At 37.9% G+C, this 22,344-nt stretch overlaps 1 protein-coding gene across 1 annotated transcript; it reads left to right on the forward strand.

Moving 5' to 3' along the window:
* Window positions 1-20,983: 20,983 nt before the first annotated feature.
* LOC100721550 (olfactory receptor 9K2-like) lies at window positions 20,984-21,925 on the forward strand. Its single transcript, XM_003476012.1, has one exon. The coding sequence runs from the start codon at window positions 20,984-20,986 to the stop codon at window positions 21,923-21,925; it is 942 nt and encodes a 313-aa protein (XP_003476060.1).
* Window positions 21,926-22,344: the final 419 nt, after the last annotated feature.

Raw genomic sequence — 22,344 nt, forward strand, 5'->3', positions numbered from 1 at the left:
TATTAGAAAATATGTCATAAACTAAACATTTGCTATGCATGAAGCATGGTTAACTGTTAATATATTATTCAATTTACTCATCAAAATAGGAAATGTGGCAGAATTGGGGATATTACTTGTTAACCCAAATGGCAGTTAAGTAATTGTGAAAAGAAGATGCAGCTTGGCTGAGTACAGAAGGAGGCATGTCTGAGAGTCTCTGATGTGACTGGAAAAAGGGGAGAGATATATAACCTGATGCAAAATCAGTTTGTACAAAGAGACTTGTGTATTAAACAAAACAATGCAGAGGAGTTTATGAAGAAATCTGACCACCACATTCTGATCAGAGACTCCTCTAAACCACCCTGCCCACCAGAGCTGCTCCTGGAGACTCAACACCATCAGCCCTGCTATTGATAGTAGCCACTACTCCTTGCACTTTCCCAAGCCTTGTCCTTGGGCAGCCACTACTGCTGGGCTCTCTAAAGTCTTGTTCTCCTCAACTCCCCACTTCCTGTGATCCTACGGAAGATCCCATAGCCCGAAAAAGAGCAAGTGGTATGGTGTCTGGTGCCAGTGCAATCCCTCTCAGGTTTGTTCTGCAATAAACTTGTCCATTGAGCTCATACCTCTGTTTCTTCTTTTCTTTTTCCTAACAGCTTAAAAGTTACCATAGTGTCTCTTTTCTTGAAATCTTTGAGTATAACTTCTTATACTGTAGTACCAAACATATAAAGACACTATAAAACCATTCAAGAGAATGACATTTTTACAGGGTATGTAGAACCAATTAACAGAAAATGAACAATGGTTTCTATATAACTTCTTGTCTATAAATGTTTTTGCTTATATTATCATATATAATAAAATTCAATAAGATACAACCTTTTATGACCAATGGTGACAGAAGAATACCAGTTTGATGGGACTTCAAAACCAGATGATACTAAATCAGCACTAGCTATTATGATGTCTTGTTTTCTCCAAAATATCCGTTCCTGCCTTCCAATATTCTCTGCCTCATTTCTGTTGAGCTCCTTTTCTGTCGTTTGTTGTCAGTTTGTATTCTTCATTTCATTTTCTGCTCCATTCATTGTGGCCTCTCTGCCATTATTTCTGGAATCTTGGTATTTTCCTTTTTTAGGCTATTCTGCAGTATTCTCTGTAGAGTTGAATTAGTGGTTGCAAATTCCCCTAGTTCTTCTTTATCCTGGAAGCACCTTGTTTTTCCATCAATTGCTAGGGACAGTTGTGTAGGATATATCAATCTTGGTTGGAGGTTATTATCTTTCAAAGCTTGAATTATTTCTCACCATGTTCTTCATGATTGACGGTATGTCTTGAGAAGTCTGCTGTAATTCTGATGGGTGTTCCCTTGTAAGTGATCTGTTTCTTGTCTCTGATGGCTTTTAATATTCTGTTCTTATATTGGATTTCTGGAATTTTGCTTATTATATGACTGGGTGTAGCTCTGTTTGGGTTGTATGTGGCTGGAGTCCTGTATGCCTCTTTGAAATAGTTGAGTATAACTTCGTATACAATAGTATCAAACATAACAAAATAGTACAAAAACATTCAAGAGAATGAGAGTACTACAGGGCTTTCAGAACCAAATAACAGAAAATAAACAATGGCTACTATATTATCTCATTTTCCCTAGGAAATTTGTTTATACTTTCACATGTAATACAATCCAATAAGGTACAGCATATAGAGCCAATGGAAACAGAAGAGCGAGAGCATGGTAGGACTTCAGATTAGGATGGTATTATATCAGTACTGGCTATTATAATGACTTGTTTCCCTCAAATTAGCTGTTCATACCACCACAGATAATAAAAATAAAAAACCAGGACAAACACATTACAACTGCGATCATTAGAATGCTTCAAAACAATGCAATGGGGAATCATTACCCTAAATTCTTATGTACTTACTATTTCTTACACTAGGGAGACAATACTGTATTTATACATGTGAGTTTGATTTATTTCACTTATGAGTATGGTCTCAAGTTGCACTCATTTATTAGTAAATATCTCAATGTGATCATTCTTTATAGCTGAGTAGTAATCCATTGTATAAAAAAACCACATTTTTAAAATCCGTTTCTCAGTTGATGGACACTTAGGTTGTTTCCAAGATCTGGCTATTACAAATTGTGCTGCTATAAACATGGGGGCACATATATCACTGTGGTATGATGTTTTAGTTATTTTGTGCTCGTTGCTGAGACAAAATACCTGAAGCCCAAAGTTGGGAAAGGAAAGGTTTATTTCTTACAGTTTTTGGAGGTTTCAGTCCACACTCAGTTGGCTCCAAGACAGGCAGACATGGCTGGGCTGCAATTCATGGCAGCCGCCAACAGCAAACTCGAACCAGCAAAGAGAAAAACACACCTTCTTCCTGCCATTACATCACATCCTGGCTCCACCCCTATGTGGGTGGAGCATTGACACCATCAATCCAAGCACTATACAATGAACCATCACATATGAACAATGCAAACTCACGAGGCCTGGGGGACACAAACATAAACCATGACATTCCACCCCTGGCCCCCAGGACTCATGTACATCCTTCATACAAAAGACATTTTAGTCAACTTCCAAGAGTTGCCAAAGTCCTAGCAGCTTTAACATTGCTGAAAAGTCCAAGTCCCAAGTCTCCTCCAAGATCTACGGCAAACTCTTAACTGTAAGCCCCTGTACAAAAGAAACAAAGTTAAACATTTCTGAAATGCAAAGGCACAAGATAAACATTACCATTCCAAAAGTTAAAAACAGGAGAATAGAAAGCATTCGAAACCAAGCAATTCCAACATCCAGCAGGGCAAACATTAAGTCCTAGAGTTCTACACTCAGCATCTGAAGCAATCTGGTTGCAAGTTCCGAAAGCCTTGGGTGATTCCACCCCCCAGGGTACTTCCAGCAATTTCAACTCCAGCAGCTTTTCTCTTAAATCCTCTCTGCTCGCTTTTTGCAGCTTTCCTTGGATCATGCACGTTCCTGGCTTTTCCAAACTTCTGGGGTCTCCACTGCACCTTTGGCTTCACCTCTACATCTTCACAAATTGCCCTCTCAGGGGCACACTGCTTGGCCAGCCAGGCCCTTTGCAATCGAGGTGGAAGCCGTCTTACCCTCAGAATTTGTGCATTTTCCTTGCACCTAAAATCAGCACCTTGTGGATGCCGCCAAGGTTTGCTCCTAGCTGGAGCAGTAGCCAGGCTTTTCTCTTTCTTGGCTCTAGGGGTCAGTTGCCTGGATCGCAGGGCTCTGTTTACCTGATTGTGATGAAAAGCTTCTCTATGTTGCCGCCTTTCTGGAAACTCATGTGGCCACTGTTGCCATTCTGGAACCTCACATGGTCTCTGTTGCCATTCTGGAACCTCACGTGGCCTCTGTCACCATTCTGGAACCTCACTTGGCCTCTGTTGCCATTCTGGAGCGTGGCACTCTGTAGATTTTTCCTCTGAGCAAAATTTTTCATCTTTGCTGTGAGGCTGCACAGGGTGGGGACTTGCTTCCTGGGATGCCCCGGGGCCATCTTTCTTATCTCTCTGTTTCTCCTCAGGAATCAAAATCTCAACTCTGTCTTTACAATCCACACCCTTCCTGGAATCTTCCTTTGGGCCAAACTCACAGCATTGTACATTATCCTGCTGGGATCTGTGCTCCTGATTTGAAACATAAAGCTGGCTAAAAGCTCCCAACAATAGCCATGCCACAGCCTCTGTTGGGAGCCGCGGCCGACACCGGTCGCCTTACTTGGCAGACGTAGGGCCTGTGGGTGGGAGCGGAGCCTGAGCTAGATTGCCCCTCCCATCGAATGAGCCAAGTTGGCGCCTGCTTCCTGCCCCCTGATTGCACTGGCGACTTAAACAACCCGCTCTATAAGATAGTCTGCGTAGCAACAGCTGATGTTAGCCAGTCAGCCCGCATCGCGCGCTTTGAACTGATTGGCCACTGTTACCCTATAAAAGTAAATGCCTCTCCCTCCACAAGGGAGAAGCACAGAGGAAGCACAGAGAGAGATAGAGAAAGTCCACCGGCGAGAAAGGGCTGGTAGCAGAGTGGAGGCCTCGCGGGGCCCACGCGGAGATAAATAAAGGCAAGGTTGCACACCGCCAGACTTTGTCGTGTGTCTTTCCTGCCGGCCGGGAGCGACATCGACATTTGGTGACCCGCACGGGGACTGATCAACCCCGAGACACGGCGGTGGTGTGCAACGCTCCAGCGTGGTGCTGCTGGACAGGTGAGTTGGGGATAAGCCTGGGCTCTGGGTGGCGCGCACCTACAGGGCTTTTAGACTCCCCTCAGGCTCACGCGTAGGTGACGGGTTCTTTAAGTCACACGCAGTGAGTAACAGCCCTTAGAGGTTGAGAATGGGTAATTTACCGAGCGCGGAGGCGCGGCCCTTGGTAAAGGCCCTTAGAAAGCTTTTAAAAGCTAGAGACCTCAGGGTAGGTCAAAAAACACTGGAACTATTCATAGCAGAGATAGATAGGGTGGCTCCCTGGTTTTTACCCACAGGGCATTTAAACCTGCCGTCATGGGAGAAGTTAGGCGGGGACCTCGCCTCGGCGGAATTGGGAGGCGATATTTCGCCGGCTATTCGCCCCCTGTGGGAAATGATACATGCGTGCCTTGACTCCTATGCCGAGTTGCGCCGCGAATTGTGTGCGTGCGCCGCTCGAAAAAAGCAGAGAGAGGAAAAAGGGCCCCCGAGCGCTCTCTGGAGGGGAGGAGATAGAGAGCCATCCGCTCCGCCCTGGAGCTCTTCTCCAGAAGCGGCTCCCCGCTGAGAGGCCGCTACAGGGAACCCTCCCTTCTCTCAGCCGGCACAGGAAGTGACGCCCCGTTCCACTCTGTCGCGACCGCCGTCCTATGACGTTGCGTTGCGGGGCGGACGGTATTTTCATGGGCGGCTACTCTGCCGAGCAGGCTGAGAAAAACGCCGGTCGAGGAAACGGGGGCTGGGGATTTAGCTTAGCGGCATAAGCGCCTGCCTTGTAAGCAGGCAATCGCGAGTTCGATCCCTGGCACCGATAAAAAAAAAAAAAAACGAAAAAGACCAAAAATAAAAAAAAATAAAAAATAAAAAATAAAAAGGGGGAGTAAGCCAAGGCCTGCCTCCAAAGGCGCGGTTATCTATGGCATGACAATGGATGGGCCCGGATCCGGTGGTTAGCTGGAACCGAGGCGCGGTTTGTGTTTTTCCGCAGGAACCGGGACGAAAACCACTGTGGGTCCCAGAGAGGTTGACGCGACAAGTCCCTCGACTGAAGATCAGGCCTGTTCCACCAGAGGCCAACCACAGACCCAACAACAAGATGAGCCCTAAAAGAACTGCAGGATAATCCCTTTTGGGGAGCCTGGAATGGCTTGCTCCCCTATGTTTTACCATTGTTAGGTCCCCTGTGCTCCTTGCTTCTGCTCTTACTTGTAGGACCATTCTTGCTCCGATGGGTTACATCATTTATTAATGGGCGCCTTGCGGCGGCCCTGGCAGCAGCCCGTGATGGGCACAATGACCCCCAGGCCTACGCATGGCTCGCTCGACTGGCCTATGACCGGGTTTAGGTGTGGCGGGTCTTCCGCATTCCTTCCCTAATGACACCACACAGCAGGGTAGGTGAGTCAATGACGGGTAAGAGCGTGCCTCCCCAGCACGACTCGACCTAAGCCAGGCCCTACCCCATGGCGCACGAAAGCCGCTGGATTACTAGAATCTAACCAGATCTAGATGCCTCTCCGAGGGGATCACACGGAGGGGCATCAGTGCATGCCTATGTGCATCCAGGTTCCGTCCAGTTCACTCCTGGCCCTGGAAAAAGGACGAGGGTCTCAAGGCCTTGGCGGACCCGGGGGCGGCCGACCAGGGTCCAAGCCAAGGGCCTACGGTGGGCCTCAACACAGGGCATAAGCCTCTGCACTCGATCCAGGGCGGGCTGCGATGCATACATTCATTCAAAGTAAATAAAATAGGGGGAGATGTTGGGAGCCGCGGCCGACACCGGTCGCCTTACTTGGCGGACGTAGGGCCTGTGGGTGGGAGCGGAGCCTGAGCTAGATTGCCCCTCCCATCGAATGAGCCAAGTTGGCACCTGCTTCCTGCCCCCTGATTGCGCTGGCGACTTAAACAACCCGCTCTATAAGATAGTCTGCCTAGCAACAGCTGATGTTAGCCAGTCAGCCCGCATCGCGCGCTTTGAACTGATTGGCCACTGTTACCCTATAAAAGTAAATGCCTCTCCCGCCACAAGGGAGAAGCACAGAGGAAGCACAGAGAGAGATAGAGAAAGTCCACCGGCGAGAAAGGGCTGGTAGCAGAGTGGAGGCCTCGCGGGGCCCACGTGGAGATAAATAAAGGCAAGGTTGCACACCGCCAGACTTTGTCGTGTGTCTTTCCTGCCAGCCGGGAGCGACATCGACAAGCCTCAATGTTCGATTGCTTTTTAATTTCTTTTTCAAGATTAATCAGTCCATTGCCCTTTGTCTCAGTCTCAGGCAAAGTCTCTGGGCAGGAGCAAAATGCAGACAAACTTTCTGCCAAGCCATAACACACATCATGTGGAGTCCAACAACCAATGCAGTCCTTTCCAGCAGAAACCTCCCAAGCCTGGTCTTTACCAAGAGGCTTTCTATCATCAGCCTTCTGGTCTCCTGAGCTCTGATCAGAATCTCCTCTACAGAACAGCCTAAGCTGCTCCAGCTCTATGCATCCAGGCGACATGTCCAAACCTTTCCAAATGCCGCCCACAAACCATTTCCAAAGCCTCTTGAAAAACATAGCTAGGTATAGTCACAGCAAACGACCCCACTCCTGGTACCAAATTTCTGTTTTAGTTACTTTATGCTCGTCGCTGAGACAAAATACCTGAAGCCCAAAGTTGGGAAAGGAAAGGTTTATTTCTTACAGTTTTTGGAGGTTTCAGTCCACACTCAGTTGGCTCCAAGACAGGCAGGCATGGCTGGGCTGCAGTTCATGGTGGCTGCCAACAGCAAACTCGAACCAGCAAAGAGAAAAACACACTTTCTTCCTGCCATTACATCACATCCTGGCTCCACCCCTATGTGGGTGGAGCATTGACACCATCAATCCAAGCTCTATACAATGAACCATCACATATGAACAATGCAAACTCATGCAAACTCATGAGGCCTGGGGGACACAAACATAAACCATGACATATGATGTTTTCAGTTCTTCTGGGAATATGCCCAAAAGTGGAATAGCTGGGTTGAATGGGACCTCTAATCCCAGATTTTGAGGAATCTCCAGACTGACCACCAGAGTGGTTGCACCAGTCTGCACTCCCACCAACAGTGCAGAAGAGTTACTTTTCCCTCCACAGCCTCTCCAGAATTTGTTGTTGGTAGGTTTCTTAATCCTGGCTATTCTTTCTGGAGTGAGATGGAATCTCAGTGTTGTTTTAATTTGCATTTTTCTAATGACTAATGATGATGAATATTTTTTCATTTATTTATTTGTGATTTGTATTTCTTCATCTGAGAACTGTGTATTTATCTCAGATGCCAATTTTTGGATTGGGTGCTTGAGTTTCAGGGATCTGATTTTTTAAAATTCTTTATATATTTTGGACAGAAGTTCTTTGTCTGAGGGACAGTTCACTAGGATTTTTTTCCCAGTTTGTGGGTTTTCTTTTCACTATGCTGGTGATTGCTTTTGACATGCAGAAATATTTTAATTAGATGTGATCCCAGTTATTGATTATGGGAATTAATTCCCATGTGGTTTGATTCCTATTCATGAATTCTCTACCTACCCTTATGTCTTCAAGATGTTTACCTACTTTGTCTTCCAACAGATTTACTGTTGGAAGTTTTAATATTCAGACATTTGATCCATTTAGATTTTAGTGTAGTATATGGTGGTAGGCATTAATCTAGTTTTAATTTTCAGCATATGGAGAGCCAGTTTTTCCATCACCTTTTATTAAAGAGACTGTTTTATTTCCAGTGAACATGTTTGGCCCCTTTATCAAAAATAAGGTGCTTGAGTGTTTTGGTAGTTGTGGTTGTATCTTCTAGTCTATTCCATTGATCTTCAGATTTATTTTTATTCCAGTACCATGTTGATGTTATTACAGTAGCTTTGTAGTATAATTTCAAGTCAGGGATTGTGATGTCTCCTGCCTTGCCTTTGCTGCTTAGAATTGCCTTTGGTATTCTAGGTCTCTTCTGGTTCCAGATGAATTTTAGGAGTGATTTTTCTAGATCTATGAGATATGTTGATGGTATTTTCATTGGGATTGCATTGTATCCATATAACAATTTTTGGGAGAATGGCCATTTTCACAATATTTATTCTCCCTATCCATGAACAAGGGATGTCTTTCCATTTTCTGAGATTTTCTTTGATTTCTTTTTCAGAGCATTGTAGTTTTCAGGGCATTATAGTTATCATTATAGATCTTTTACTTCTTTGTGAGATTAATTCCTAAGTCTTTCATTTTTTTGGATGCTAGTGTGAAGGGTGTGAATTCTCTTATTTCTCTCTCCATAATTTTGTGGTTAGTGTATAGAAACTGTATTGATTTTTGATCCAGCTACATTGCTGATTTATTTATCAAATCTAGGAGTCCTTCAATGGAGTTTTGGGGGTTTTCTTTGTAGAGTATCATGTCATCTGGAAATAATGATAATTTCATTTCCTCTTTTCCTATCTTTACCCCTTTTATTTCTCTCTCTTGTCTAAGTGCTCTGGCTAGTATTTCTAGTACTATATTGAATAGGAGCAGTGATAAGGGATATCCTTGTCTTATGCCTGGTTTTGAAGTAGAGGTCTTCAGTTTTTGGCCATTTAATATGATGCTGGCTGTTGGTTTGTCATAGATGGTGTTTGTTGTATTGAGGTAAAGACCACCTATTCCAATTTTCTGTAAGTTTCTTATTGTGAATGAGTGTTGGACCTTATCAAAAGTTTTTCTGCATCTGTAGAAATGATCATGTGATTCTTACTTTTGGCTTTATTGATATCATGGATTACATTTATTGATTTATGTATGTTGAACCATCCCTGAATGCCTGGGATGAACCCCACTTGGTTGTGGTATATAATTTTCTTGATGTTTTGCTGCATCCTATTCGCCAATATTTTATTGAGGATTTTTGCTTCTGGGTTCATTAGGGAGATTGGCATATAGTTCTCTGTTTTAGTTGGGTCTTTCTCAGGTTTTGGTACTAGAATAGTATTTGCTTCCAGGAATGACTTAGGAAGAATTGCTTCCCTTTCAATTTCATTGAAGAGTTTGATGAGTGTTGGCATTGTCTTCTTTGTATTTCTTGTAAAATTCTGCAGTGAATCCATCTGGGCCTGGGCTATTCTTTGCAGGTAATGACTTAATTACAGTTTCAATTTCATTGATAGAAATTGGGGTATTCAGCAATTTTACATATTCTTATCCCAGCTTTGGTACTTCATATGTTTCTAGGAATCCATCTATTTCTTCTGTGTTATTGAACCTATGAGAGTAGTGGTTTTTGAAGCAGGTGCTGATGATCTTCTTTATTTCCAATGTCTGTAGTGATTTTGCCTTTTTTGTTCCTTATTGCATGAATTTGAGCTTTTTCTTTCCTTTTTAATTAGGTTGGCTAGGGGCTTATCAATTTTATTTATTCTTTCAAAGAACCAACTCTTTGATTCATTGATTTTTTTGGATTGTTTTCTTAGTCTCTATTGCATTAATTTCTGTTCAGATTTTTATGATTTCCTCCCTTCTTTTGGCTTTGGGCTTGACTTGCTCTTCTTTTCCAGGATGTTTGAGCTGTAGCATCAGGTTATTTATTTGTATTTTTCTGTTTTCCTGATGTGGGAACTCAGTGCAATAAATTTTCCTCTGAGGACAGCTTTCATTGCATCCCACAGATTCTGGTAAGTTGCTTTGTATTTTTATTTGCTTGTAGATATTGTTTAAGTTCTTCTTTAATTTCCCCTGTGACACACTCAAGAGTGTATGATTCGATTTCTATGTGTTTGTCAGGTTTTTGCAGTTTCTTTTATCATTAATTTCTCATTTTATGGTGCTATGATCTGATAACATGCATGGGATAATTTCAACTTGTTTGCATTAATTTCAATATGTTTTGTGGGTTAGTATGTGTTCTATTTTAGAGAATGTCCCACATACCACTGAGAAGAATGTATGTTCTGATATTGTTGAATGAAACACTCTGTATGTGTCTGTCAAGTCCATTTGTTCACAAGTGTGATTCAGTTCTGTTATTTTTTTTGCTGATTTTCTCTCTGGGTGATCTGTCCCTTGGTGTCAATGGTGTGTTAATAAGGTCTCCTGTCATAATTGTGTTATTATTAATATGATTTTTCATTTATATTAATACTTGCTTTGTATAACTTGGTTCTCTGGAATTTGGTGTATATATATTTAAGATTGTTATCTCTGCCTCTTGAAGTGTTCCAGTAACCAGTATGTGATGACTTTCTTTATCTCTTAGGATCATTCTTGGTCTTTAAGTTCACATTATCTGCATACAGGATAGCTACCTCCACTTTTTTTGGGGGTTCCCGTTGCATGTAATATTGTTTTCCATTCTTTGACTTTCAGTCTATGAGTTTTCTTTTGGGTTAGATGGGTTTCTTGTAGACAGCATATGGTTGAATGTTGTTTGTTCATCCATGCTGCAAGTCTGTTTCTTTTAATTGGAGAATTGAGACCATTGTATTAATGGTTGTAACTGTTATATATTGCTTTATTTTTGACATGTTACCTTTTTGCTGTTGCATCTTTATCTTTCCATACTGTTTAGTTGTCTGTCTTTTTTATTGGTTTTATCTTATGTGCATCTAAAGTGTCTTTCAGTATTCTTTGCAAGGTTTGCTTCATGGTCATGAAGTTCTTCAGCTGTTTTTTTTTTTTTTTTGTCATGGAAGTATCTTATTTCTCCATCCATTTTGAAGGACAGTTTTCCTGGGTACATCAGTCTAGGTTGGAAGTCATTTTCCTTTAAGATCTGAAATACTTCACTCCATGCTCTTCTTGACTTCATTATTTCTGTTGAGAAGTCTGCTGTGATTCTGATAGGTTTTCCTTTATAGGTGATCTGTCTCTTCTGTTTGACACCTTTTAATATTCTATTTTTATGTTGGATTTCTGGGATGGTGATTATTATATGTCTGGGTGTAGTTTTGTTTTGGTTATGGCTATTTGGAGTTCTATATGCTTCACTAATCCTAATGCCAATTTCTGTTCTCATGTTTGGGATATTTTCAGCTATTACTTCTGTAAACACTCTCTTGATATCATTTTGTTGCCCCTTTCTTTTTAATTTATCCCTTTTAATTTATCCCCTTATGTTGTTTTTCGAGTCATCTTGCAGCTAATGGATTATTTCCTGATTACTTATTTTTAAGAGATCTTTCCTTTCCTGTTCACTAGCTGCAATCTTGTCTTTGAGATCTGAAATTCTATCTTCACTTTCATTGAGGTAGTTTTTACAACTTTCAATGTAATTTTTGATTTCCTGTATATCTCTTTGAATCTGCTTTATATATTCTGTTTGTTTCTTATGTGGTTTATCCAGGAACTCTATCTTTTTGTTTTGTTCCTCTGATTTTTTATCTGTGTCTTCTTTAGATGTGTTCAGCATCTCTGTCATTACTTATATCATTTCTTCTTTTACCTGGAAAATTATTTCTCATTTGAATTCCTTTAAAGCTTCCTGGAATTGCTTCTTTATTTCAGTTACTACTATTTCAGGTATTTCAGGTGTATGGCATGTATTTTCTTCTATGTACATGGCTCCTAGGCTTTCTTGGGATGGGCTGAATGTTTGAGATTGCATTTTGGTTTTTCGTTTTGTCATTTTTCTATATTTCCATGTTTCAAGTGTTGTTCCAAAGCTTCCCCTGTGCGTGTTGGAAATTTTCTCTCATGTCCTGGGCTACTGGGACTCCTCTGGTAATGTAGCTCCCTCCTTGGGCAACGAGGCTTCCTGATTAAAAGAAGGTTGCCAGGCTCATCTCAGGTAGGCCTAAAGCCTCCTCAACCTGCACAGCTCCCCCTCTGGCAGCAAAGCTCCCCATACAGAAAGAAGGACACCAGGCATGGTCCACGCAGGCCCGAATCCCACTAAGCCCAATCTAGTGTGGCTGCAAGCCAAGTGGGCCCCCAACCACCTAGAGCAAAGATCTCAAACTCTCCCAGGGATCGGATGCTGTGCAACCATCCACTTCCTTGCGTGGCAGAGCTCCTTTGGCTGACAGGTCACCCCTATCGCCTAGATAGGCCTCAAACCACTCAGGGCTGCTCCCTCCTGCAGGTGGTGGCAGTAGCACTCTTGCTTTCGAGGCTGAGAGAGGGTCACTGGCAAGACCTGAACAGGTTCCTGTGGCTCAGCTCAGCTCCCTTCTCCAGGCAGGACAGCTGCGGCATGCTCTCCTGGTGGAGAGAAGAAATATAATGGTATTTATAATGAGAAATGAATTTATAAAGGGGGCCTTCTTGTATTTTCATTAAAAGTGTATTTTTAGCTTCAATTAAATTTATTTATTTAATCCAGGTAATGAATTTTTATTCACAAAGCTTGGATTCAGCATTCAATTTTCCTAAACTTATCTGGGTAAATGTACATATACCTATGTGAAAATGTCTGCCTATTTATATGTTCATGAGCTTATTCTGTACAGAAATAGAGTTAAGAATAATGAAATCTTTATTGAAGTTTTACTTTATATTTTCTTAAGGACTCAATTTCTTATGAAGTACAATGGTTAAATCCACATTATGATCATCATAATAAGAAGCAAATATGTATGCAAGGGTATTTTAAAAATTAAGTTAGTCATATTACAATTCAGTAAAATTTAATTAATATTATTTTCTTATAAAATAGTGGCTTGTTTATTGTAAAATGCAATAATATAATGGATAAATATTTTGATTAGATTTTATGTGAGAAAATATGCCCTAATCTTATATGTAGTAATCCATTACTTTAATATTATTTTTAAATGTGTGATTTAAGTTTGATAAAGAAATATAGATCTCTTTTATTTCTTCTTTTAGAAATAATAGAAGCTATACACAAGGAATGAACTTATATCAGTCTGTCATCAATCAACAAGAAGTATCAATACTTGAGAATAACTAAACCAAAAATATTTTCACTCTACTAAGGACTGCTTCTGTTGTTATATATCAAATACAATGTCTTGCTTTTATCCAGAAGTACTGAAGTTAAGTCATTATTTTTCTCTTCCTAACAAGCCAAATGTCATTGCTACTTGCTGTATAGTTTATAAACCAGGTGATTAGTTTAACTCTTAACTTTGATTTCTCTTTAACAGATTTTTCAAGTTTAATTCAAGCAATCCAACAGACATAGAGCATTTCAAGTGAAATATTTCATGTTTTTTTTTCCAGCACATGCCCACCAATTCCAAATTTTGGACATTGACCTATTGATAGATGGACATATCTAAAATGTCCAAAATATTGAATATTAACATATCAATGCATACTCAGTAAATTAAACTGTGGAGTAGGTTCCCACTAATATGTTGAAGAAAATCACCTCCTCTCCAGATTCTTTTTTTCCACCTCATTATTTATTTGGTGTATTCTTATAATAATACTTTGAAAGTGAACTTAACAATATGGATTGCTCAGAATAGACTGACTTGGAAACTGCCAACACCATCTTCCCACTTTTAGATGACAGGCTCTGATAAGTGCCCTATAATTTGAGCCACCAGTCAGTCATCCTGGTTAGGTATACTTCTTTCTGTGCCCTGCTCAAGATATCATTTCATCTTTCCTGCTAGAGTCAATTGTGTTCTTACATCCCTGTGAAGACTCAACAAATGTCTTAGCAATCTGTATGCCATATTTACTTGAGATTTGGAGCAAGGTATTCATTTTACATGAGAAGTCAGGTGAAGATCCTGTATCCCCGGGATCCAAGAGAATTATTATGTACCTACTCAAACTGAATTAGAGAGCTTACAGAATCATGGAATTACTGGTCAGATTTCCTTGTTGGATCAACTTTGTGTCTCCTTGTAAAACTGGATCACTTCCATTCAGGACATAGTTTGTTCCCTGTGTTAACATCTAATACACAAAGCCATTTTTCTCATAAACAAAGTGTGGATTCAAATACAAGGGATCAAAGTAAGAATGCTAACTACCCATGTAGATCTTAGTCAGTTATTCTCAAATTTACTTCCTTACTGCTCCCATGGCACTGAGTCTTCTGCATTGTTGTTCTGACTATCTATTAGAGGAGTAATAATCTAAATTGAATTTTTCATTTGAATTAATAGGCAACATATTCTTCATATTATTTTTAGTAACTTTATTATCAGCAATATATATTAATAGAAGAGAAACAAGAGGAACACATGTGTAAGCTAAGAAATTTAAAGACATTTTAAAAATTACAATGGAAGATTGATCATTAAATGATCCAAACTAAGAGAAATTGGAAGTAAATCTTTAGATAAGAGGAAAATATAGCCAAATAAGAATGTAGATTTGCAGAAAAGATTTTAAAATCCATAGTGAAGAACAATAGCATGAGTAGATATAAGAGAATTAAAGTATTATTTAAATACTTTTAATCTATTTAAAGAAAATGATAAAAATATGTATGGAAGAAAACATTTCTATAAGAAAGTGTATTACAAGAGTAGTTTGGAGACACGGAGGAGAGAAATGAAAGTAGATTACTAGAAAGTGACTTTTATATACATGGATTGATAGAGTATTCCCTTGTTTGTAATGTGAATTATAAACTTTAGAACAATCGCTAAAATAATAAAGCAAAAAGGGAAAAAGAAATTTGAGTTATAAATATGCTCACTCCATAAGAATGTAGGGAAAAATGCAATGAAAAGTAGGGAAGAGACAAATAGAGCACAAAAAGATGATAAAGTGAAACATAATCAGAAATAATAACAGTAAATGAAAATGGACAAAAACCCTTAATTTAAAGTTTTGGCAGAGATTTTCATATTGAATAAGAGAGGGGAAACTGCATTTATGTACTTTGCACAAAAATCTGCTTAAACTGTGAAAACGCAGAAATAGATTAAAACAGTGAAAAAGATGTACCATGCTAACAATATAAGAAAACTGAAAGTATTATATTAATATTGGATCAATTGAATTTCAGACTAGAGTCTATTATTTGATGAAGTAAAAACATAAGTTCACAATGACAATTGATCTAGGGGACATAATAATCTTACATGTTAGTACAATATATAACAGTGTTTCAAAATACATGAAGCAAAATTTGAAAGAAGTGTAAGGAGAAATAGACCCCACACTGAGGGTCAGATAGCATTACTTTTATTTTGGTAATCGATAGAGGAAATAGAAATTTGGTAAGTCCATAGAAGATAGTGAAGATAGCTGATATTTAGAGAGAATTTCGTGCAACCATAGAATATAAATTCCTTTCAAGTACACATACAAAATTCAGCAAGACAGATTGTATAGTCTGGATTTATAAAAACAATGTCAATGAATTGAAAAGTGCAGAAGTCATATAATGTATGTTTTCTCATTCCAGTGAGATGAAATAATCATTAATAATGTAAACGTATTATGGAATATCTATTAACATTTGGATACAAAGTAGCAGACATCTAAAGAAACTATAGGTCAAAAAAGAAATGAGAATGGAAAAGCAGGCAACATTTTGATTTGAATGAAAATGAATGTGCAACATACTGTAATTGTAGTATGTTATAATGTAGTGTGCAGGTAGAATTTATAGGTCACAAGTTTATATTAGGAAAGAAAGATCTTAATGAATTCAATTCCATCATAAAAAATTAGAAAAATAAGAAATTAGAATTAAAGCATGAGAATGAAAGGTGATAAAAACTATCAGACAATACAAACTGACTTAGAAAATAGGAAAACATGAAGAAAAGTAAGGGACCTGAAAGCTTAGAAGCTGTTCCTTTCAGAAATTAATAAAAATTAATATATTTAGCTAAGCTAATCAAATAAAGGGACTGAAATTATCATTATCAGAAATTCATGTGTCTTGAATGATTTTGGCTTCTTCTGTTTTTAAGGACTTATATGAGTACAGTTTGTCTGCATGGATAATATAGGAGAGTATTTCTATATTTCTATATCTATACTTATATAGTAATCTTAACTGCATCTATAAAATCCTTTTTGCCTAATAATCTGTTAATCTTCAAATTATTTTCACTGTATATATATATATATATATATATATATATATATTTTTTTTTTTTTTTTTTTTTGTCTTTTTCCTTTTCATCTGTACCAGGGATCAAACTCACGATTGCCTGCTTGCAAGGCAGGCACTTATGCCGCTGAGCTAAATCCCATAGCATAAAAGTATACGTGACACCATAGAACAAAAGTTTTTGGGGCCAAGATGATGATCTCTGTAGCTAAGATCTAATATTAGAGAAGATATAAATCATAAAAAGGTTACAATCTCAGTATCTGCGAGTTTTTGGTGGTAGCTGTGGTAGCATGACCATTGACTCTTTCCAAATATCCACATGAAACTAGAGCAATTAGAGACTAAACAAGTGTCTCTTGGGCTGAAAATATCAGAACAAATCAGGCAACAAACTTTAACTATAAATTTACAAATATAAAGATGTGGGAACAAATCACCAAAGGTCTAATTATGAACAGTGTTGGCTTAGGTGTTGGAGAAAATGAATAGAAGAAGTGAAATATTTAAAAGATAGGAGAAAAGAAAAACAGTCATTTGAAAGAGTGGCAGACTGTCTTGGGAACATTAGCTAACGCTGAGAAAGATACTATCTCTTCTAGTACTGAGTATTTGCAAAGGAAAGCACAAAGTGGTTATTGAAATCTACATGTTATGCATTTCCTAAATAGAATATCTGGGCTCCATTTGCAGATACATCCTTGCATTGAAAAGAAATTCTCCTACTTAGTCATCTCTTCCCTTGCCTATGCTCTTTTATTAAGAGGCTTTGTAGTGTTACCAGTTCAAAGAAGGATAGTCTGCCCATATGCTTGAGCCATCCACATTATTTGATTTGGCCAATGTGATGTTAGTATGAAATGTACTTCAATATTTCTGAACATTCATTTGTCCTTCTCAGTCATCTCTATAATCAGATTTCATCATCGTTCAATGAAAGAGAAAACACACAGTGAAAGAAGTTCTCTCAGTCCTCTGAATTAAGTCCTTCCTCAAGCAACCTACACTCAAGCTTGCATTGCCAATATTAGCAGAGTTGCCTGGTTGATGACTCAGGTCATATGAGGATATATGATGCTGAAGGTTTGATTGTTCTGTAAACATTATTTTTATAAAAGCTACATGATAAAGATGTTACGTTAAATTTTGCTTAAACAGTATAATTTGCACAATATATTTTGTTATCAATAACAAATCCAGTATATTGTATACTATGGGTGACTATAATTCTACATATGTGCTTCCTTTAAGATCAATCAGTTTTTCTTTAATTCCTATATCTTTATGAATTAGACACATTCTGCTAGCTGAAATTTCAGATTTGGTGTCTAGATAGAACCACAGTATTCAACCCACAACTGATTACAGGTTTTAAGGTAACAATTGCCATTTACATTCTTTGAATTCAAGGAATATATATTCTTTGAATGTAGACTTCATTACCCATGAAACATTGATCACTATGTTTCATTATGGCTATACTGCTCACATGATCTGTAATATATTTCCTGATGTAATATATAAATGTAAATCTTTCATCCAAGATTCTATAGGAAAAATTGGAATAATGAATCTAGAAATCAGAAGAGTATGAGAAAGCATGTAAAAGAAACAACTGACTTCATTGTGAATGTAGAAGGTATAATTTAACCCAAATAAAAAATATGTAAAATATATTTTTTCTATATTTTAAAGCAACATTTTCTATCAAAAAGTAGTGTTCAGAAAAGTCCCAGAGATAATTCAAAGTAATAAAGATATTCTTATTGTTCCTTCCCATGTGGTTTTCAATCAGAAAACCAGGAGTTTTCCATCCATATCATGTATACTTGATTTATTCCTATCTTCTCCCACAGGGACCGTTTCTCATTGAATCTATGCTATCAATACCTGCAGTAGAGCTAACTAAAAGTGCCACCATTTCCTCCTCTTGTGGTTCCACAGGCCATTGGGGAGTGCTTTTATTCACCAGTGATTTTATCTGTGTCTTATTTGGATTTCCACGGGTTTTATGTTAAAATCTATAAAATATAACTCCCTGCAGGACAGGCAGGCCCAAGCACTGTGATTCTAATGGTTTATTTGCACTTTGCTTTTTGACTTGATAAAGAAATGCTCAAAGGCTTAGAAAAAGACTTACTGGACCAACTCTTGTCCATTCTTGTCTATAGAAAGTTGTGAATAATTACAGAGGATTTCTCAGCAAAGTACCAGCCAAGAAAATGAAAAGAACATGTTTTGGTAAAGAAAGTAATAATTAACCTACGGGCAGAGCCTGAAACTGAGCCTACGTAGTATATTTTACACCAAGATTTTAATAGCTATACTAAATTTTTATTGTGTGTGTTTACTTTTGAGTCTGCCTTTAATTTATTATATATATAGTTTTATCATTTTTGGCTTTTTAGAATTAAATATATAACTTCTGCTTGCTTGTATCTACTATTAAAAAGCTGTTCAGAAGTAGGGAAAAAGGGATATTAAGGTAAGAAACAAGATAAACTATTTATGCATTAAAGAATAAAATTTATTTTATGATTAGTAAGATTACAAGTTTCAAAGAAAAAGAATCATAGTATTCACCTTATAAAATAAGGACTCCTGGCAGGCAGTGGTACCTGCCTGTAATCCAAACATTCTGGGTGGCTGAAGGCAGAAAGGTCATAAGGTGTAGGCAAGGAAATTTAGCAGTTTAGGGATATCCTGTTTAAAAATAAAAACAAATATGGATTGGGATGTAGTTCAGGGTAGAGACTCTGGGTTTAACTCCCAGTACGCCCAGAAAAAAAATACAAAAGAAAAGCACACACAAAAAACAAGTACCAACAGAACAACAAATAACAATAAAACAAAATCAAATCAAAATTCTTTTCCTGAAGGGCAGATTGTAATATTTTTGTTCCTTTTGAAATTAGACAATGAAGAAAGTGCACTGCTTTTGTACTTTTACAAGAAACATTTCTAGTTCTTGTGTGTTTTCTTATTCTGTATGTCATATAGTAGGAGGCTCTTAAGTGTCTAGTGACTAAGCAAATGATGGGGTTATAACAAACTGTTCTTGAAAAAATAATATCAAAATAATTGTTTCCTAGTACTGGCTCCTGGCTGCTGTAGTTTTAGATGATACGCTATCATTTGATTACTGAAACTAAAAACAAAACCAAATCAAGCACATGAACAAAGAAAATTTGCAGCTAAGCTCTTGTCTAATATCCAGTTGTGTGGTGTCAATTTAGTAGTTTTGACAAGATCTTACTTTCTCTAAATATTTCTAATCTTGTTTCTGTTATGTTACCCACTTGTATCTCATAGTAGATGGGCAAAATCACTCTGCAAAATATTCATTCTGTGGGTCCCACTTTACCATACTATGGAAGTGTACTGTGGTTAACAGGACTTAAATTATGCAAGTGAACTCTTTTTCCAACGACATATTTAGTTAGGATTGCTTAAATGGATTTGAATGTGGAATGGGAGTGGGTTTGAAACATGTCATAGGACTCATATAACTGGGATGTAATCAATTTTTTTCTTTGGTAAAATTAGTGGTTAACATCTTGATAAAAGTTGATATTAGAAGGATGGGAGAAAGTTCAGGTGAAGAGAAGATATTGAAAGCAATGGGAGACAAGGGATTTGAGACAAAAATAAAGAATACAGAATGGTCCTGTGCATGAGACAGAATGAGAGCCAAGGACAAAATCCAGTGATTTCTATATTCATGTCACACCAAACAAAAATACTTTTTGCATCATTTGCTGCTTTAGTAAGTAATGCAAACTCTTCACTCTGATAAGAAGGAGAGTATAAAATAAAAATAGAGTTTCAAAATTTGAGCACAAGAAATAAATGATCATATTTCTTTATTAGGGAAAATAGAAAGAAGATACAGAACAAATAAATTGGACTATTTAAGTATATGATGGTCTAAGCAGCCTTTATGACAATTTAAATGCATTCATATTTCTCTTTAATTTCAGAGATGACAGTGTCAGTTTCACAATTAGTCTGTTTTTTCCCCTAAGTATAAATTATAGTAAATACTCTGCTGAAATTTTTCATTTTTTATTGATATATAATGGTTAAGTTAAAATTTGCTTCTTGACAGATTTGTACAGAGATTTCTATGATTATGGATACTTTCTCTTGCCATGTCTGGACATTGCCAACTTCAAGAGATTGAAGGTACATATTATTTTTAAGTTGTTTAGTTCAAGCTATGAAATACAATCTTTTGCTAACCTACTTCCAACTCTTATGAGTTATTAATACTCTATTGACCTCTAATAAAACCAAATGTCTATCATGGTGTTACAAATAACTCTTTAATTTGATCCTTTTGTTGTACATACAAGCACTATTTATGACAAACTAACATTTAAATTGGCAGTTAACCATGAGTAAGTTTTGGTATATCTCTCAAAACTGTCAAATATGTTAAACTTACTATGTAAATCAAGTGAAAAACTAGTAAGGTATAAAGTAATACTTCTTTAACAGTGAAAAGTACTTTATTAAAATGATAAACTCGGGGGTTAGAGAAATACATTAGAAAATCACAAGTCAGACAACTCATTTATTGCATGATTATTGGAAATAACAACATACTTCATATTCAGTTCCTATAAAAGCATATAGCAATTCATACCTAATAGAACTGTGCAGCATAAAAGAGATAAGAACACACATCTCAATATCTTGTACAAGAGAAAAGGATATTTTGATACCAGAATATAGGTATAAAAATTTTTTTAATCTTGTCTTGTCCCTCTTAGGTTCTTGTGATGGGTGACAGGGCACCAGACAATCACTCAGATGTAACTGACTTCATTCTTGTAGGCTTCAGAGTACGTACAGAGCTCTGCATCTTCCTCTTCCTCCTGTTCCTGTTGGTCTATGGCATGGTCCTTTTGGGAAACATTAGTATGATGGTCATCATTATGACTGACTCCCAACTGAACACACCAATGTATTTCTTCCTGGGCAATCTCTCCTTCCTTGACCTCTCCTACTCCACTGTTATTGCTCCTAAAGCCATGGGCAACTTCCTGTCTGAGAAAAAGACTGTCTCCTTTGTAGGCTGTGTTGTGCAGTCTTTCCTATTTTCACTCTTCATAGTGACAGAGGGGTTCGTACTGGCAGTCATGGCTTATGACCGCTTCAGTGCCATCTGCTATCCTCTTCTTTATAGTGTCCACATGTCACGACGTTTGTGTATTCAGCTGGTTGCTGGCTCTTATTTCTTTGGCTGGATCAGTTCCACCCTCCAAGTCAGTGTAACATTCTCAGTGTCCTTTTGTGCTTCCAGAGTCATTGATCATTTCTACTGTGATTCTTACCAAATTGAGAAGATCTCCTGCTCTAATCTCTTTATCAACAAGATGGTGTCTCTGAGTTTGTCTATTTTCATTATTTTGCCAACAATAATTGTCATAACAGTATCTTACATATATATCATATCCAAAGTTCTAAAAATTCCCTCAAGGCAAGGGAGAAAGAAAGCCTTCTCTACCTGCAGTTCTCACCTTGGGGTTGTAAGTGTGCTTTATGGAACAGTCTCGTTTGTGTATCTCACACCTCCCAGAAATCCTGAACTTCGCAAGGTGGCTTCAGTATTTTACACACTGGTCACACCTATGTTAAACCCTTTGATCTACTCTCTAAGAAATAAAGACGTCAAAGAGGCCTTGAGAAAAATCTTGGTAGAGAAAAATGTTTTATTCTAAATGTTCGTTTTTGTGATTTCATAATTAAAGGCCCATTGATTGCTTCAGCTTCATTTGCTAGTAATCTGGTATCAAATTTGAGTCATTCATGGATTCCTTAAATTAAACATCTCATAAATGAATTATTTTCATTGAGGAATTTGTGCTTATTCATTATTCAGCTTCTGTAAGACCAGTATTTTTTATTAATATTGTGGAAGTCAGTAAAAATTATTAGACATTCTATTTTCTTTCTTTCTTTCTTTCTTTCTTTCTTTCTTTCTTTCTTTCTTTCTTTCTATCACTTTCTCTTCTCTCTCTCTCCTTCCTTCTTTTTTCCTTCCATTCTTCCTTCCTATTATACCAGTACTGATATTTATAATCATATCTGGGCACCTTCTATCACTGAGCCTCCCTGTCAGGCAGGGTCTCAGTAGGTT

The sequence above is a fragment of the Cavia porcellus genome, unplaced genomic scaffold (assembly GCF_034190915.1).
Source record: "Cavia porcellus strain 051 isolate PalLab524CR breed Dunkin Hartley unplaced genomic scaffold, mCavPor4.1 scaffold_8, whole genome shotgun sequence".
In the NCBI taxonomy this organism is placed as follows: domain Eukaryota; kingdom Metazoa; phylum Chordata; class Mammalia; order Rodentia; family Caviidae; genus Cavia; species Cavia porcellus.